This window comes from Prosopis cineraria, unplaced genomic scaffold (assembly GCF_029017545.1).
Source record: "Prosopis cineraria cultivar Desert tree isolate PC_DT_omini unplaced genomic scaffold, ASM2901754v1 PC63, whole genome shotgun sequence".
NCBI classification, from domain to species: domain Eukaryota; kingdom Viridiplantae; phylum Streptophyta; class Magnoliopsida; order Fabales; family Fabaceae; genus Prosopis; species Prosopis cineraria.
In genome coordinates, this window is record NW_026555393.1 from 29,741 (window position 1) to 50,994 (window position 21,254).

Consider the following 21,254-nt stretch of genomic DNA (forward strand, 5'->3'; position numbering starts at 1 on the left):
GAGATATAATTATTATCTTTTTTTTAAAGGTATCCCTATTGATAATAATTTTATATTTATTGTGGGGTGTTTAATAGGGATAAATATAAAAAGATATGTTTAGTTTAAAAGTAGATAACTACTCTATTAAGGGGTGATATTCGGTTAAAAATGCCTTATATTTTTAAATGGATGGAGTATATATTATGTGTTTTTTGCCAAGAAAATCCATATTATGTTTAGTTATTAATAAGGTAACATAATATGATCATAAATCAATAATATTATAATTTATAATTTTATAACTCATTAAATATAGGTGGGTTTCAATTAAAATGGATAAATTCAAGAGTACCTGCATTTGTATTTATAATTACTAATATTTTTGTAAAAAAAATTGGTCCCAAATTATATTATATATGTGGATGGCTGCAAAATGAAGTTAGCTTTTAAATGTTTTTTATATTATGTTTATACCTGTTTGATTTTTTTTAAAAATCATTTCAGTTTCTAGTTCATTGGAAGCTCAATTCCAATTCAACTCAACTTAACTATAAAAATGATTTTTTATTTCAAACCAAGTCATTAATGACTTTGGTTAATAATCCAACCAATTCGACCATCCAATCCGATTCTTAAAATAATGATCAAAAGCATCTATTAATTTTAAGGTATGAAAAATATTAAAGAAGGATATGAAAAAGATCTAAGGTTAGTATTGAAAATATTAAAAAATGACTATTAAAAAATCAAAGTTGAGTAAAAAAAATGAAAGATATAAGTATCAAAAATCAACTCAGAAAATTTTTAATTCCAACCAAAGATCTTGGTCCTTTAAAATTTCTCATATTCACAACCTTTATAAGAAAAATAAAAATTAGGTCCCAAAATATTAATACAATGATAGTTAGATCTTCAACAAAATTTTTTGAAAAATGATTTGCAAATATCAATATTTAAATAGATGCAAATGATACAAAATAGTAGAGAATTATATTTGAAACATAAATACCTGATTTGCAATAGAGATTCCTAATTTTGCAACATTCTAACTTTTTATTTTTTTTAAGAACATTATAACTTTTTAATTTTAAAGCTAATTCAATTTTTGGATATACTATATATATTCTAGGCTTGGAAGCCTTAAAGGATAGAGTTGGCTACAGGAGAAAATTGAGGTGGAGGTTGGTTGAGAGATTATTACATACTTTTAAATTAGTCTCATATTGTTCATGTATTTTTTTAATTAAAAAATAGTCTAAACATATAAATAAATTCAGATAGAAGTGGAAAGAAAAATATTTAAAGAACAATAGGTATGATCTCATTAAGTAAGGTTGATTGCATGCAAAGAAAAAATATGTGATATATTATTGAAAAAAAAATTTATTTTACTTATACTATTTTTAATAGACCGAATATCTAAATGACATGTCACGTTATAAATATTTAATAATTAATAATATTTCGTGTTGGTTTATCTAACACGGTACATCGAGTTAGTACGTGTACTAGTCTATATAGCATTTAACATGCTAAGATAAACTTTGAGTTGTAAAGTAATTTTATTAATGGCGGCGACCTGATGAGCTAGGTTATTTCATTCCATAATGTAGTGGGGATACTATACCCTAGGTGCATGATAATAAGCCACCTAACAAGATTAATTACAAAGATCAAGCAACATGGGAATAATAAAACTTTTACTTCCTTAAATTTATCTTAATTATCAATTTGATCCTTTAAGTTTAAGTTTTTTATCTATTTAATCCTTTAAATTTTTTTAATTATCTATTTAGCTCTTATTGTTTAAAGAAAAGGTAAAACTATTAAAATTTGGTAACATAAATAATAAAAAATTGATGACAATCATTTAAATTAATAAAAAGAATGTAATTATTTAGATAGGGAAAAACAAAGTCAGAAATTTTAAAAAATATATGAACAATCAAAACCCAACATAAAGGACTATGAAAATTAAACTGATTTGAGGATTAATTTGTTCTTATTTAACTGCATATATGTTAAGTTATCAATATACTTTATATATTAAATTAATTTAAAGGTCTATTTGTATTTTCAAACATAAAGACCTAACGTGATAATCTAAAAAACAATTTAAGAGATTAAAATGATAAAAAAGTAAACTTGAGAGACTAAATCAATAATTAAGATAAATTTGAGAAATTAAAAGTTTTATTATTAATTTTTTTTAATTTTTTTGCTACCCAAAGTATTTCTATTGTTGGTAGCATGAGACTAATCTCTTAAAAAATTTTAGAGCCATTTAAGGTGTTACTCTCTCTCAAAAAATGTTTTTTCCATACACTTATACGTGTCTAGAAATTGAACCTATAAATGATATTTAAGAGGCTCATATTGCTATTATCTGTGCTACATTCAACCGGTAAAAAACATATTTTTAGGAACAGATGAAATCCACTAAATACATCTTGGGCCTTACAACATGGCTGGATTTCTATTGGCTTAAGAAGAAGTTCGTTTTGTCTCAATATTGGCCCCCACAAACGAGGAATGGGTGACATCAGAATCTTCGGTTTGGATTTGAAAGCCGAATGCTTTGAGTGAATATAAACCTCTAAAATTTCATGTTATGTGAATATTTTTTTTAATTTTAATATATTTTAATATAATTGTAAATATTTTAAGTACTTAAGTTAAAAAATTGTATATATTGTTTTGAAAATTCACATGGCAGCTCTATTTTGGTTATTTTAAGTTAATTTATTAATATTTTGATATTAAAAATTGTCAATAAATACTATAACCAAGGCCTAGTGCAATTAAAGTCCATTTTCCTATACTTGTATCCAAAATATTTACATTTGAACTAAAAAGTATATGGAAGAAATTGCAAAAGACAGATTTGGAAAATGCTGTGCTCTCTCAATGTGAGGAGCCTGTACAAAACAATTGATTATATAAAAAAAATGTACTGTAGAGTTAGTTACAGCACAAGGACCACATTAGCCCTATTCTATAATGAGAAAGAATTAGCTACTATACAGACCAAGAAGGAAATAATATACAAATGGATTGCAAATTAAACTTTGGGCTGTTTGGTCTTCTTAGACTTCTTCTTTGATGGTTCAGTCAACATGAGCCTAGATATATGTTTAACATCTCCCTCAAATGAGAGGTGAGCAAAGTGAGACCAAGTTTATCTCGGAGAAAAAGAAATCAAGAGGAAGGAAGAGGCTTGGTCAATAAGTCTGCTAATTGATCCTTAGAAGGAACAAAACAAACAGCAAGTGACTTAGCAAGTTCAATATGTTTAGTACGTGCATGAAAAACTGGATTTGAAGCTAAAGCAGAAGCATTAATATTATCACATCAAATGATAGAAGTTGGTTGTGAGACTAATCCAAGTTCACCAAGCAACAACCGAAGCTAAAGAAGTTCTAATATTGTATGAGCAAGGGAATGATATTCAAACTCAGCACTAGAACGAGCAACACCTGACTGTTTCTTTGAGGACCAAGAAATCAATGAATCACCAAAGAACACAAAACAACCACCTGTGGATTGACGATCGTCTAGAAAACTGGCCAAATTTGCATCAGAATATGCAAAAAGATCAAGACAAGTAGATTTCTTAATATGTAGACCAATATCCATGATTCCTTTAAGATAATGTAGAAGTCATTTAATTGCATGCTAGTGTAGCAAAGTTGGAGCTGATAAGAACTGACTAAGTTTGCTTACTGTAAAAGACACATTGGGCTGAGTATTTGCTAAATATTGTAGAGAACCAACAACATGGCAATAGTCAGATGCTGAAGGCAAAGGAGCACTATTAAAAGGAGTGAGAGTATGACCTGGAACCATTGGAGTAGTGTAGGTAAAGGAATCACTCATGTTACACTTGCCAAGAAGATCCATAATATACTTGCCTTGATTTAGATAAAAAACCAAATTCATCACGCGTTACCTTAATTCCTAAAAAGTAATGAATGGGTCCCATATCCTTAAGAGAAAATAACTCATTAAGTTTGGATATAAACTGAGTCATGCTTTGGAGATTATTACCAGTAACCAGAATATCATCAACACAAATGAGTATTATCAAAATTTGATCACTATTCTGAAAAATGAATAAAGAGTTATCACTCTTACTGTTATAAAATTTCCATAACAAAAGAGTAGATTGAAGACGATCAAACCACGCTCGAGGTACCTGTTTTAGACCATAAAGTGCCTTTCTCAATCTGCAAACATGATGAGGTTTGTGAGGATGAATGAATCCTTTAGGTTAGACCATGTAAATAGTCTTATGCAACACACTATTCAAAAATGTGTTATTAATGTCTTGTTGCTGGACACTCCAGTTATGGGAAGCTGTTAAAGCAAGAACGACGCGAACAGTGGATGGCTTAATCACTGGACTATATGTTTCACTATAATCTATGCCAGGTTATTGTAAGTATCTTTTTGCAACAAGACATGCTTTATATCAATCAACAGTGTTATTCGACTTGAACTTTATCTTGAATATCCATCAACAGCCTATAAGATTGTAAGAAGAGTGAAAAGGAACTAAATCCCAAGTATTATTGTGTATAAGAGTTGCATATTCATCAGACATTGCCTTCTTCTAATGAGTAAGGTGTAAAGCTTCATTAGTAGAGCACAGTTCTGTATATAATTGTTGAGGATCATACTGACTGACTCCTACGTAAGGTTGCTTGGGTTTGAAAATTCCCTTTTTACCATGTGTCACCATAGGATGAGTGGGCATCACATGCAGTGCTCGAGAATCATTACTAATCAAACTTGGACTACGTTGGGCAGTTAAGGAAGCGTTATCATGTGGACTGGAATGTGAAGAAAGTGATAATACATTAGCCATAGTGTGGGAAGGAATTATATGGGCTGGTTCAGATAAATAAAGCCTATTAGGAATTAAAGCTAGTCCAGGTGATAGCAAGGATGTATTGACACGTGCAGTAGAAGCTAAAGTTTTTGAATTCTTATAAGCATTTGTATAGGAATTATCTGAAGCGACTTCCTATGTTTTAGCACTTATAGAACAGAGCATAGGAGATGGAACTAATAGGGAGCAAATATTATCAACTATTCTTCTGGGTTGTGAGGAGATTCCTACAAAAGGAAAATCAGCTTCATTAAACACTACATGGCGTGAGATAAATATGCGGCCAGATGGACTCAAACACTTGTATCCCTTATGGGAAGGACTAGGACCTAGAAAAGTGCATTTTTCTGAGCGAAATTCCATCTTATGTTTATTATAAGGCCGGAGACATGGAAAACAAGAACATCCAAAAATCTTAAAGCCTCCATAATTTAGTTTAGAATCAAAAAGAACTTCAAAGGGTGATTTTTGTGTTAACACTGGTATAGGAAGACAATTAATTATATAAACTGAATTCATGAAAGCCTCCCACCAGTATTGAAGTGGCATTGAAGCTTGTGCTAGCATGGCTAAACCCATTTCAACAATATGGCAATATTTATACTCAACCCTTCTATTTTGTTAAAAAGTATGTGGACAAGGATATCGAAATAAAATTCTTGAATCAGTTAAGGTTGAAGTGAAACTACAGAATTCTCCACCCTAATCACTCTGGAGAACTTTAATTTTTTGGTCTAACTGATTCTCTACTAATTTTTGAAATTGAATAAAAGAAGACAGAGCTTCACCCTTAGAACGGAGTGGATACAACCACGTAAATCGACTGAAATCATCCACAAAACTAATATAATATTTAAAACTAGATTTAGAGGAAATGGTTGTAGGTCCCCATAAATCAGTGTAAACTAGTTCCAGGGGAGCTTTCGTGGTAGAATCAGATAATGAAAAAAGTAATTTATGCATTTTAGCAAGTTGACATGCATTGCAAAAATCAAGAGCAACAGTATTATCAAGGTTGATATTACAATGCTTTAATAGTTCCTTAACGGTTTTACAAGAAGAATGACCTAATCTCTTATGCCATGTTTCTAAAGTAGCTAACAAAGCAACAGGTCTATCATCATGAGCTGAATCATAAAGTTGATAAACATAAAGCTCGCTATCTATCTTGTATAAACCATCACACCGTGTCCCTTTAAGCAGTTCCTTGCCCATTCTCAGATGCTTCACAACATAATAAACACCAAGGAATTGAATTAGTATATCATTATCCAAGACTAATTCAGAGAAACTAAGCAGATTTTTCATTATTGTTGGGACCACAAGAATATCCTTTAGCAATAACTCTGATGAACCACATTTAAAATAACCTGAAGTATGACCAGAGATAGGCAGACTTGCGCTATCACCAACTGTTAATTTACCTGTCACTATTTGAGCACCAGAAATAGAATTACCATTGAGATTTGTGACATGGTTTGAAGCTCCACTATCTAAATACCAAGCTGGATCCTGAATTGTTTTAGGCGAAGCATAATAAGCTGATAGAGTTGATCTCTCATGATATACATAATTTCCATTAAAGCAATAGAAACAATCATCAACCACATGACCAGGATGACTACACAGTTGACACTTCACTTTATTGTTATTATTTTTATAACATCCCCGACTACGATTGCCACCTCAGCCGTTACCATCTCGACCTCAACTAGAGAAATGCCAAGATCCATGAGAACCTGAATGTTCAGTACTGGAAATAGATCGATTAGTTTGAAAACTTAAATTAGCAAACATTGTACTTACTGTGTTAACATTGTTAAGGTGTTCGATATGCTACTTATATGTCACAAGAGATGAATGTGAATCAACCCATGACAAATCAAGTTTATCGACAAGATGTACAACAATAGGAGTATAATTGGCATCAAGTCCAGCCAATGTTTGCATGACAACATCAGGTATTAGTAAGGGATGCCCAGCTAATGCCATATGGTCTGCCAGTAGCTTCAACTTGCTGAGATACTCTTCCATTTGAAGAGAACCTTTTCGAGTACTATGAAATTTAGACTTCATCAGAGTAATACGAGCTCTAGTGTTAGAAAATGCTAGATCGGTGACTACTTTCCAAATTTGTGCAGCACTTCGACAGTGTAAAACTTGAGTTGAAATATTAGTTCCCATGGACCCAAGGAGCTAGCCATATATAAGCTGGTTTGTAGCTTGCCAATCTTCAAAGGCAGGATTCACAACAACATCGTTACCATCAGCTACAAATTTTAGAGGAGGAATCTTCATTCATGTAATAAATCCTTCTAGTTTGTGTCCTTCAAGAACAAAGAGAACAAAACGACTCTAGAGGAGGTAATTGGATTGGTCCAACTTGATTGATCCAGCCTGATTAAGGCTGTTGAGGAGTGGTATTGTTTTAGTTTGAATAGCAGCAACAGAAGGAATGACGGTATTGATTTCTGGTATGGAGGTGGAAGAGGAAGAAAAGGATGGAATGGCAGAAGTAGCAAAAAGAGGCATAGTAGAGGAAGTGAAAGTAGGTGAGCTGGTGGTTGAGAGAATTAGAAAGGTTGCCATTGATGATGTCTGTTTTGATACCAAATTGCAAAAGACAGATTTAGAAAATGCTGTGCTCTCTCAACGTGAGCAGCCTGTGCAAAACAATTAATTATATAGAGAAAACGTATAGCAGAGTTAGTTACAGCACAGGGACCACGTTAGCCCTATTCTATAATGAGAAAGAATCAACTACAATACAGACGAAGAAGGAAATAATATACACATGGACTGCAAATTAAACTTTGGGCCATTTAGTCTTCTTGGACTTCTTCTTTGATGGTTCAGTCAATATGGGCCTAGATATATGTTTAATAGAAGATAAGTATAGGAAAATGTATTAAAATGACATAAATTTTTACAAGTTATTATTGAGCATGGAAGACTCGGTTGGAATCAAGAGCCATGACTTTGAACGATCTATACATGTTTCTTCACAGACCATTTTTCCTTCACAAAATAAGGAATCTCTTTTGCAAAAATTCTTGTTATGAGGGTTACAAATTAGGGTATGAGAGTGGTAGCAAACTATTAGAAGTGTTGTTATATTGGCAAGGTTTTTCTTTACAAATTATATAGTTAATCTCACTAAAAAAAATCTTGTTTTTAATGGTTTCAAACCATTCAACTAATAACTTGGGGCATTGTTTGATCTTTATACGTGGTGAAGATGAGCTAGGCCATCAAATAATTAAACATCTACGTCTTTTCTTCATTGGGTTAACGTAAATATGGTCTGTAATAATACATAAGAAATTCGTATAAGAATAAGAAAAACACTGTCCTAAATCTCATACCAATCCGAAAACAAAAGGATCAAATGACATAGCAACAACTCACCATCACATGTATAGGAATGTACCAAAAACAATATCCAATATTTTAAAAATAGAAACCTAATATATAGGACGAGAACAAATGGCACAGAAACTGAATGAAAACAAGTAATTCTTATTCTTTCAAAACTGAGGTGCATTACACAGACAATAATGGCCTTATTTATAGTTCTGAGATTGTGAAACTAAAGCATACAAAATAAAAGGGAGGTTACAGGAATTAAGGGGAGGTTACGAAGAGTTTATTATGCTCCATTATGTAACTTCTGTTTCTGCTCTTTTATTTTTCCGTTTCAACAAACTTCATTTCTATCACAGGAGTAGTATCAATCGACAACAGATCTCAGCAACTATCGTAGGATAAGAACACTATGCTACTCAAGAATCTGGCTGTGTGAGTCCAACGTAACAACTCTGAGCATCAGCTTGGTTTCCCGACATTTTCTATTGTTTGTCATCAGTGGAGACACTAGTTGATAGCCACGAGTATGATGGAGATGCATTGCTTGATCCCCGCCACTGCATCATCTAGGTTCAAGAATTTGGGTCATCTTCACCATTTCCTTCGAATTGAAGCATATTGAGATACTATAGGTCTGCATCTAAAGAAAGAAAATTATATTCTTGATCATTTACTCAAGTGTGGAATGGCTACATGCCCTCCAGTACCAACACCAATGGTGGAAAATCCTACTATTTATCGAAGAGTAATAGGAGCACTACAATACTACTTGGTAAACGCTAGACCAAATATTATGTTTGTTGTAAATAAGCTCAACTAGTTCCTTCATTTACCAACAGACCAGCATTGGCAAAGCAAGGCTATTCATAAAACCGAGTAATCATTTTACCTTAAAAGGCTTCTCGGATTCTAATTGGGCTGTTTGTGTTGATGGTCGTCTTGTGTTTTTCTTGGTGATTCATTGATTGCATGGTCTGGGAAAAAACATAGAGTTGTTGCGAGATCGAGCATAGAGTCAGAGTATATATCGTGTGTTGGCTGATTAATTGCAATTGAATTCACCTGGTTCCAATTTCTGTTCTCAGAAATTTGTTTCAAAATTCCTCATATCCCAGTTGCTCAGTGCGGCAATTTGAGCGCATCTGCCTTGGCTTCAAATCCCATCTTCCACGCTCGAACAAAGCATATTGGATTGGATGTTCACTTTGTTCGTGAATAAGTAGATGATTACTATGGTCGTGAGCCCATCATATACTAGATCTGTGTACATTATTCTTTTATTATTTGTTCTGTGTTCTTATCTTCTGTTGTACATATGGCCTTAGGGTTGTCTTGCTCTCTATATAAGGAATAATAAATATAGGGCGCTGTCTGCCTCCTTTTACAATTTCCATATCATATTATCTTATCTGGATCCTGTGCCAGATTATCGTTGGATCTAGAAAGTTATATTTAGCCCTTAGGATGAGGGCTTTACTACAATCCATGCCAAAACTCGTAAAGGTCACAATATATATTTTATTATTCAATCACTTAATTATGGCGGCTGATGCATTCAATGCGCCGGATTACATGCATATTTGATAGAGCGATAGACTCCTTTGCAATGGAGAGAGCAGCCAGTCTTCATATAACATGTTTGATAATCTTTGGTCAGCTAAGGTATTGCATAATAATTAAAAGAGGGCGTGTTAACTTTTTTTAAATTTTCGGACCCCCTTTTTAAATTTTGACATTTCAAATCTCATTTAAAATTCATATATTTGAAATCATTTGTATGGGTAGTTTCAAAATTTCAAATAAAGAAGATAAATAAGTTGAGATTTTAAATGAAAATAAAAAATAAAAATAATAAATTTATCTTTATTTTTTAATTGACAAAGAGTAAAAATAAAAGATGAGAAAAGATATGAGAATCATAGAGATATTAATAATGAAAATATGAAAAAAATGAGATGTTTACAGTGACTTGAATGGAATTTGAAATTATGAAGGAATTGTAATAAGAAATGAATTTGGATTTGATTCAAATTTTTAAATCCAAATTCATAAATTTTTGTGTATTCAAATAAAAGATTTGGACTAAATCCAAATCTAAATCCAAATTTCTTATCAATCCAAACACACTAGTAATAATGTTGTGTTTGCCTCAATTCTTTACAATTATTCGGATAGCCTCTCTTATAATAATCATTATTTCAATATAAGCATATTGATACGATTTTATTATTGAATGTAATCATGTTTATTTGACCATAATCATGAGAATAGCCTTCCTCTCATAGAAAATCATCATGCCTTAAAAATTGAGAATTTAGGTTGATGACCTTTATACATGTCAATCCTCATTTTAACAATCTGTATCACTCCATTGCTTTCCTCTCACAAAATCTACATACGATCATTATAATTTGAACTCATTTTATTCTTCATCCATCTATTACATCCCGTTCTATTCCTTTGCAACAACCATTCAGAGTTTAAGAAATTAAAGTATCATATATTACCAATCAATAACAATAAACTCATACTAATATTAAAAGAAATACAATGCCTTTTAATTAACACCGAACCAAAAAGGGGGGAAAACCAAATGACATGAAGCGACATAAAAATCTCCTAACATAGAGAAGTCCAAGGATGCAACAATGGAATCCAACATTGTATTTGTATTCTATATATATATATATATATATATGCTGGCATGCTTCAGAGTAGTAAGGACCATATCGAGCAACCAGCATGGAATGAACACATAAATAAAGCAACCTCTTTCTGAGATTAGTTAGAAGGAGGAGGAGAGAAGAATGGGATGGAGGGCATAGTAATTGGGATAGTGGGAACAGAAGGAATGTTAGGCAATGGAGGAAGTGTGGCTTGTGGCACTTTAGGAATGGTGGGCATGGAAGGAAGAGGAGGAAGAGAATTGGGTTTCGGCAGATTTGGGATATTTGTTGGCAGAGGAGGAATGTTATTTGTTGGGATTGAAGGCAAAGGTGGCAATCCTGTTGGCTTAGGCAAGTTACTTGGAATTCCAGGCATGTTTGGTATCGAAGGCTGTGTTGTTTGCAGTAGTTGACGAGCTTCTACCACACTCGAACTTATCATCGTGCTTGACACTGTGAGAACCAGAAGGAATAGCACCGTGGTGATGGATTTCTCAGAAGAAAAAGCCATGGCTTGAATCATGAACTGCACAAGAAGAAGAAGAAAGGTATATGAGAGAATTAATGTTTTGGTTTGAGCTGTGATGAGAATCGATGCGGTTGCTATTGGTGTTTATATAGATATAGAGGTAGGTAGGGCATGTGTGGTTTGGAGAACAACATATGAAGAGCCTTCGAGATTTTCTGGTAGTTCACCAGTTCTGCGTCTGTAGTCTTTTTGGTTGGACAATTATGGTTGTTGACCATATCAGAACTCTCAAGTCACAACATTCAAAAGCAGGATGCGCAACCCTTATATTTTAAAAGTATATTAAGAGGGAAAAGGGAATAAGAGCAATTTTTAAAATCTTAAAAACTGGAATATATTATATTTAAAATTAGAAATTAATATTTTATTTATTTCACTGCAAAAAATATGACTTTTGGCGACAACTTTTAACGGCGACTAAAAAAGTCGTCGCCAAAAGTGGACTTTTGGTGGTGACAATATATCGCTAGTAAAAGTTGCCACCAAAATTATATTTTTAGTGGCGACAAATCAAACTTAGCGTCAAAAGTCACTTTTAGTGGCAACTGTGATTTGTCGCCACTAAAAGTTCACTTTTGACGGTGACATTTTGTCACCACCAAAAGTATTTTTATAAAAAATAAATTAAAAATTAAAGATAAGTAATATAATTTACTTTTGGGCGACGACATTTTGTCGCCATCAAAAGTATTTTTATAAAAAATAAATTAAAAATTAAAAATAAGTAATATAATTTACTTTTGGCAGTGACATTTGTCGCTATCAAAAGCATTTTTATAGAAAATAATTTAAAAATTAAAAAATAATTAACATAATTTACTTTTGACAGCGATAAATTGTTGCCACCAAAAGTATTTTTATAAAAAATAAATTAAAAATTAAAAATAATTAATATAATTTACTTTTAAATGTTGCCACCAAAAACATTTTTATAAAAAATAATTAATATAATTTACTTTTGGCGCCTACAAATTGTCGCCACCAAAAATATTTTTATAAAAAATAATTTAAAAATTAAAAAATAATTAAATAAAATTATTCAAAATATTTATGAAATTAAATTTCTTATTTTATGTATAAAATTAGAAATAAATTATATATAGAAACGTGAAATAAAAAAATAATAGTTAAAGTGTGCTAAGTTTAATTATTAAATTTTTTTAATTTTATATTATTCATAATCATTTTTTAGACATATATAGCTCATATTTTTTTAAAAATTTATGTTATTAAACTAGTATTTTAATATGATAAATTTAATTTTAATGGGTTATTACTTCAATTATAATTAGGTTAAGTTATACATAAATTATTACTTATAATCAAATACATAAATGGCATTAGGAAGTTAAAGTTGTACAAACATCGTAAAATGCTAATGATATTATAAACTACTTAATATATTGTGTACTTTATGCTTAGCTTGATATATATATGGTATTTACTTCTTCTACTGAGCTCTAATGACTTTTGGACAAAGATTTCATGTAATTCCTCTTAGTATATTTAGGTTTTCTTTGCTATAATAACATTTTATAACTAATTATTACTAAGAATAATATGAATAACTACTTAAATCCACTTTCTATAAGATTAAAGATGATTAGATGTTAATTAGATTGATCACACAGAGATTCTTGTAATTATCATATATTGCAAAAGTTATTAGTATTCATTTTTAAAATTATTCAAAATGACTATTAATAAAATTTATGTGGTTAAAATTAATTTTTTATTAAAATAATTTTTTAAGATATTGAAAAATTATCTATAAAATATATTTTATTAAAAGAGGGGGAAATATTTAGCTATTTTGAGAGAGGATAAAAATTTAATCATTTAGTTTATTAATTTTTTAGAAAAATATGGACGGTTGTTATAGCGACGATTTTTAGCAGCAAAAAGTTGCCGTTAAAAACCTTTAGCGGCGACTTTTGGAAAAGTCGCTGCCAAAAGTTAATTTTTTTATAGTGTCTTAAGAATTATTTTGTCTGCATTTTTTTAAGGGTAGACTTTAATATTTTTTATTTTAAATGAAAAGTGCAAAAATAATATTATTTAGGTCATCAATATCTCATTATAAAGGTTGCAAAAAATTAAACTTAGATATTTTAATATTTTATACCTTGGTTTAATTATTTTCTGTCAAAAAATCTCGTTTTAATAAACAAAAAATTAATTAAAATATATTCCAAAGACAAAAATTAGAATGTGCATATCTCATTAAGACTTAGATTAGAATGGGATCAAGTGACATTAACATTATAGTTCAGGGTGGTTTATTTAAACCTTTACTGCAATTGGATTTGAATGATTTTTTTAAAAAAAATTTAAATGAGAATTTAATAGGATAAAAGAGCAAATTGGAATATAAACTATAGATCCAAGAGTTTGGGATCCTAAACCTTTTTTTTTTTTTTGATGAAATGTTCTTCTTCAACTTTTCAAAATAATGCAATTTAGTTTCTACCATTAAAAAAGGTTAATTTTAACTATTAGTTAACTAAAAAAATAAAGTAAAATGATATAAAAAATTACAAAAGATGGCCAATAAATTTTTTAGCCATTTTCTGTAATCTTTTGGGTCATTGTTTGTAATTTTTGGATCCTTTACTTTAATTTTTTGGGTTATTTTCTGTAATTTTTGAGATCTTTTTCTATTTTTTTATTAATTAAAAATCAAAGTTATTTTTTGTTAATGGTAGGGGTCAAAACACCATTTTAAAAAATTAAAGGAAAAATATTATACTAAAAATGAGTTTATGATTCCAGACATTTCTCGACATTTATAGGTCAATTCGCTCTTTTATTTTTTTATATATTAATGACATTAAACAATATAAAAAGTATTGAATCTATTATTTACCAAACAAATGTATTGACTCTATTTTTAAAATATATATGAATGACTCTCAGATTGTGCCATTAATTAAGTTGAATATCAACATTGTAATTTCTTAACTTTTTAGATAGGATGTGGTCTCGGCCATCCAAATAATATACTATGTTTTTTTATTGATTTGCTATTCTCATAACCTTATCTGCAATCCTTAAAACACGTATTTGCAATAAGTAAAATTCATTAATTTGTGAAGGAAAACAATTTTCAAGTAATGGATATTTTGACAAATTTTTTCTTTACAAATTAGCAAATCTCACTGACTTGCAGATTTTTTGTTTTGAAGGTTTCAAATCATGAAATGATTAAAGCATAGTTCACTAAGTTGCATTTGGATGGGTGAATTTGGATTGTAAATTGTAAATTTAAATTTAAAATCTTATAATTGAAATCTCACATTTAAAATTCATAGATTCTAAATTCTATGTTTGGATGATATAAAAATTTTTAAATTATAATATTAAAATTTTTTGTTTGGATCTTGAATAAAATTCTATGTTTGAATTTAAAGGCAACTTAGACTATGTTGGTGGTTTACTCTTGAACAAGGGTGGCAGCTAGTTCTTCGTTGATTTTGACAATCCAAACTTGGATAACGTTAATGGTCTAGTCTTGATTGGCATCAACAAATCAGTCTTGAGCGGTATTGGTGGTTTAATCCTGAACAACACCTACAAATTAGCATGAGATGATGATAGTAGTCTAAGGGCTACAGATTGGACCTTCATGACCACACCAGACTATTCCTTATTAATAGCAACATTTGGCATAGGATGATAGACTAGCACCCGTTGGATACATTGGTCTAGCACCAAGCGATGGCAGTGGACCAACATTGGATGACAAAAGTGGATCAACATTAAATGATGATGACAACAATGGATTAACATCGGGTGTCAGAGGAGGGTGATTGAAAGTGAATTAAAATTTAAAATTGCTAAACCCAATTGACATTGGCAAATTGATCTTGGTTGAAGTTTGGTCTCGATCTTGGTCTTAGTCAAAGTTGGTAATGCGGTCCCTATTGAAGTCACCAGTACAGTCCTGGTCAACACTAGCTATCTAGTCTCAGTCAACATCGGTGGTTCGGTCTTGGTCAACATTAGTTGTTAAGTCTCAGTTGACACCAGTGATCCAATCTCAATCGAAGGTAGTTGTGCAATCCTAGTTAGCACCAATCGTTTGGTTCTGGTTGGCGTTAGAGGTCTGATCTCCATTGAAGGTAGTCATGTAGTCCCAGTGGCACTAGATATCCAATCTCATTCATAGGCAGTTGTGCAGTCTCCGTTTATGCTAGTAGTTCAGTCTTGGACGAGGCCAGCGATCCGATTCTGATCATCATTGGTTGTTCAATCTCAGTTGGCGATATCGAAGTTAAGAAAGCAGAAAAATCAATGAACAAATGTGAAGGAGGAGAAAGGCTTTCATGGAAATTTGATCATGGAAATTTGAAATAATAAGAGCTTAAAAAATATTTAAATTACAAAAAGATTGAGGTAGAATTTGAATTTGGATTTGAGACAAATCTAAATCCACACATTTTAATTACCCAAATAGTGAATTTGGCTCAAATTTAAATTTATATGCATCCAAATGTAACATAAAGGATATTTGGTCTTTATTTTAAAATTCTAAATATTTTAGTCCTTATTTACGTTTGACTCAATTTTTTTTTGTCCTTTAACTCATTTCCCCGTATTTTAAGCTGACATGGCTCGTGCTTAAATGCTTTATTAAGCAAGATCAAATTATGAAATTTTCTTCTGGCAGAAAAAATTACGAAATTTCATCCACATTTTTATTCGTCGACACACACATTAAGAACTTGATCATTCTTAGAGAATTGGCAAACATACATACATATAGATATGTATACATATATATATGATATAAAAGGCACCAACGGGCCGGGGTAAGCTATGTTCAATGTCAAACTTTTGATATTGGATCGAATCAGATCGTTTAAGTATCGTCAGGAATAATTAAAAGTAATTATTCTAATGGCTTTTTCGGTATACAAGGTTCCAATGTTAACCTTGCTATTCCACATATTTTACATTATAGGCGAAAGTATATATCTATGATCCCTTAATTGACAGACAGATTGTATTTAATGTTGTACATATTTATTTTGAAACATTAAAATTTTTTAATTATAATTTAAAATTTAATTATTGTCATTTATATATGTTTATGGTTTGAATTTGTCTATATTTCTTAAATAAATAAAAATTATTTATTTTAAGTTTTCAATTCTAAATATTTTATTGAAGTATTTTTAAAATAATGTATTTTATTGTCGGTAATTATAAGTCATAAGTTAAAATAACTTTAATGCAATTATTTTAGGGAATTAATTATTTATGCCAGCAAGCATTAAAAAATACTTTAATTATAATATTCAGATTAATTTATGCACAGTAATTTTTATACGATAAATTTTCACCATGCAAATTATCATCTTCCATTAACTTATTTAAGGGTATTATATAAGTACCAGAAAAGTTTTTTACCACATTTTAAAATTTAAAAGACTAATGTGAAATTTAATAAAATTAAAAGACTAAAATAAAACTTATTCGAGGATCATAAATGTACACATTAGCCAATCACATATAGTGCTGATAATGGTTAAATAAGTCTCATGAGAGAGATCGGAGAGGACATCATAGCAACTGCATCATTATTGTATAATAATCAATAATCTACACATGATTCCCATAACATAAATTTCACACACAACCAAAAGAAACAATAAAAATAAATGACATATAGTGACACAAAACTATATCCTCCCGAGCAGAAATACAAGAAAACATTTAAGCCAATACAAATGTATTGCATGAGTACTAAGGACCCCACCAAGAAACTAACGGTGGATAGAGAACAAGTGACTGTTTTCTAAGATTAATTAGAAGGAGGAGGGGAGAGGAATGGAAAGGTGGGCATAGTAGTTGGAATAGTGGGAATAGGAGGAATGTTAGGCAACGGAGGAAGTGAGGCTTGTGGCACTTTAGGAATGGTGGGCGTAAAAGGAAGAGGAGGAAGAGAAATGGGCTTCGGCAGATTTGGGATATTTGTTGGCAAAGGAGGAATGTTATTTGTTGGGATTGAAGGCAAAGGTGGCAATCCTGTTGGCTTAGGCAAGTTACTTGGAATTCCAGGCATGTTTGGTATCGAAGGCTGTGTTGTTTGCAGTAGTTGACGAGCTTCTGCCACACTCGAACTTATCAGTATGCTTGGCACTATGAGAACCAGAAGGAAAAGCACCGTGGTGATGGATTTCTCAGAAGAAGAAGCCATGGCTTGAATTATGAACTGCCCAAGAAGAAGAAGAAAGGTATATGAGAGAATTAATGGTTTGGTTTGAGTTGTGATGAGAATCGATGGGTTTGCTTGGTGTTTATATAGATATGAAGGTAGGTAGGGCATGCGTGGTTGGGAGTACATATAAAGAGCCTTTGAGATCTTCTGGTAGTTCGCCAGTTCCGTGTCTGTATTCTTGTTGGTTGGACTGTTATGGTTGGTGACCATATCAGAGCTCTCAAGTCTCAACATTCAAAAGTAGGATGTCCAACTCTAATATTTTAAGGGGCAAATAGCAATCAAGAATGGTTGAAAAAAATTTATATTAATTAAGAATTATTTATTATTAAAACTTAAATGGATATTTATCAATTCAAGTTAGTTTTTTATTAATAAATATCCATTCAGGTTTTAATAAAATTTATTTTAAATTAATAACAGTTGATTCAGATTTATTTTTCATTTAATTTTGACAACGATTGGTCCTTAGTTTATATAAATTTGCTCTAGTAGTTCTCGACAACAATGGGAATGAGAGGAATATTTTCAATCTTAAAAATAGAAATTAATATTTTATTCATCTTAAGAATTAATCGGTCTGCATTTTTTTTAAGGGTAGACTTTAATATTTTGTCTATTTTAGATGAATAGTACAAAATAATATTATTTGGATCATCAATATCTCAGTAGAAAGGGTGCATCTTGTTTTAATTATTTTTTGTCAAAATACCTCTTTTTAGTAAATATCATTTTTAAAAATTAAAGCAAAATATTACACTAAAAATGAGCTTATGATCCCAATCATTACTAGATATTTATAGGTCAATTTTTACTTTTACCATTTAATATATTGATGATATTAAAAATATATGAAGTATTGAATCTATTATTTACCAAGAAATGTATTGACTCTATTTTTAAAATATATATGAATGGGTCTCATATTGTGTCTTTAATTAAGTTGACTATCAACATTGTAATTTCTTAACATTTTGGATAAGACGTGATCTAGACCATCCAAATAACATATCTTTTTCACTGATTTGCTATTCTCATAATTTTATTTGCAGCTCTCAAAATACAAATTTGCAAATAAAATTTATTAATTTGTGAAGGAAAACAATTTTTCAAGTAAATGGATATTCTGACACTTTTTTTTTTCTTTTTCACAAATTAGCAAATGTCACTGACTTGCAGATTTTTGTTATAAAGGTTTCACATCATGAAATGACAGTAACAAACTTTTAAATAATAATTCATTAAAGGATATTTTGGTCTTTACGTTAAAATTCTAAATAGTTTAGTCCTTATTTAAGTTTAACGAAACTTTTTTGTCCTCTAACGTCATTTCCCGTATTTTAAGCTGACATGATTTGTGCTTAAATTCTTTATTAAGCAAGATCAAATTACGAAATTTCATTGTGGCAGAAAAAATTACGAAATTTCATCAGCATTTTTATTCGTCAACACACATTAAGCACCTGGTCATTCTTAGAGGATTGGCAAACGCGCGCGCGCGCGCGTGAAAGGCACCAACGGGTAAGCCACGTTCAGTGTCAAACTTTTGATATTGGGTCAAATCATATCATTTAGGTATCGTCAGGAATAGTTAAAAGTAATTATTCTAAGCATTCAAAGAGTAATTATTCTAATGGCTTTTTCTTTTTTTTTTAGAGCTAGGGGTCAAAAAATGTACCAAGGCACATATAAAAATTTACAAATGATTTTAAATTTAATTTAAAATTAATTTTATTTTTTAATTTTAAAAAATTTGCTAACCATCTCCCTGACGTTAAACTGCATACTTTTTCTGTTACGTAGGTCTCATGTTTAAAAATTTTAATATTTTTTATTATAAAATAATATATAATGGATCCCACAATTTTTTTATATTTTTTATAACATAAAAATCTCTCTCTTTCCCCCTCCATTCATCTCTCTTTGTGCCTACATCTCTCAATCTCACGCTCTCTCCTTCATCTCATGCCAACTGGTGAGAGCTCCATCTCTCCGTCTCATTCTTTCTCCTTCATCTCCTTCAACTCACGGCTTGCTGGTGAGGGTATGTTGGCTTTACTTTGTTGCAAGTTATGAGTTCGATTCTGCGAGAGAAGTGAAGCACTCATGAACTGACCGTGAGCTCCGTAGAGTCGTTGAACTCACCATGAGAAATGTGCATGATGCTTATCACTGCTAGTAGTCCCGTGCACATAGGAGCACCGCCATGGTGGCCATCAAAGTCGATCCCATGTTCCTTAGTGACTAAACCCACGTAGAACATGATCACATTGATCCTCTGCAACAGGGTCTGCCATGGATGCTCCACTTGCTTTAACACTTCACTCGCCGCCACTAGCTCGTTAAACTCCACTTATGTTGATTGCTTCATGTGGTAGAGTTTTGACGTTGACGAAAGTTGGTCATGTTCACACCCACGTTACCGTTAACCTCTACTTTGATAGCCTTGAAAGAACGAAAACCTGTAAATATGGGGATAAGCTACAACAAATTCATCGTCCTCTCTCCTCACACACTCATCGCCCAGTGTAGGGGATTATGTTGGAGATCCATCTCTCTCTCTCTTTCTCTCTCTTACTCTCACTCTGTCGATCTTCATAGCCTTCTGCAACAGAACTAGTTTCAAACAGATTCAGTTGCAACGAAAGGGAGAGAGGAGAAAGAGATGCTAACGAGGTTGTTGCTGGTGACGGAAGAAGATTGAAAATACAGGTGAGATGGATGGATGGAGATTGAGTTAGGGGAGCTTGCTCTGTTTTTATGATTGTGAAACAGAGCATGCTCCAATGCCTTCATCCCTCGAGCTTGCTCTGTTATACTTTCACATAATATTTTGGTATGCATAAATATGAAAGATATTATATATAGAGAGAGTAAGTAAATAACAAAGCTTTTGCATGCACATGCATTCATGGACGACGAACATGATGGAGGAGAGAGAGTGGGGACGGGGAGAGGGAGTGAGGAAAGACAATAGGGAGGAGACGCGGAAGAGAGAGGGGAGGAAAGAGAGAATGAGAGAGATGGGAGGAGAGAAAATTTTTTTTTATATTATAAAAAATATTTTAAAAATGGTGGGACCCTTTATTAAATATTTTATAATAAAAATATAAGACACAAGATTAAATTTATAACGTTGAAGAATAAAAATAATCCATAATAACATTTAGGATCATTTGTGAATATTTGTGATGTTTTAGGAATATTTTTGTATATAAGGTTCAAATATTAACCATGATATATTACATATTTTACGTGAAAGTATATATCTATGATGCCTTTTCGGCCAATATATATATATATATATATATATATATGTTTGTATGTATGTCTATGATCCCTTAATTGACAGACAGGTTGTATTTAATGTTTACATATTTATTTTAAAACATTAAAAAAATTTAATTATAATTTTTTTATACATTGGAAAAGAAATTTTAATTTTAATTTAATTTTTAGTTATTATACTTTATATATGTTTATGGTTTGAATTTTTCTATATTTCTTAAATAAATAAAAATTATTCATTTTAAGGTTGCAATTCTAAATATTTTATTGAAATATTTTTAAAATAATGTATTTTATGATCGGTAATTA

The 21,254-nt window shown here is 31.0% G+C and overlaps 2 protein-coding genes across 2 annotated transcripts; both read right to left on the reverse strand.

Moving 5' to 3' along the window:
- Positions 1-11,020: 11,020 nt before the first annotated feature.
- Positions 11,021-11,416, reverse strand: LOC129295161 (protein PELPK1-like). The gene has a single exon (XM_054933632.1). It carries the CDS (start codon positions 11,414-11,416, stop codon positions 11,021-11,023), a length of 396 nt encoding a protein of 131 aa, XP_054789607.1.
- A 5,583-nt stretch (positions 11,417-16,999) lies between these two features.
- On the reverse strand, positions 17,000-17,694 carry LOC129295168 (protein PELPK1-like). Its single transcript, XM_054933643.1, has one exon. The coding sequence runs from the start codon at positions 17,634-17,636 to the stop codon at positions 17,241-17,243; it is 396 nt and encodes a 131-aa protein (XP_054789618.1). The 5' UTR covers positions 17,637-17,694; the 3' UTR covers positions 17,000-17,240.
- Positions 17,695-21,254: the final 3,560 nt, after the last annotated feature.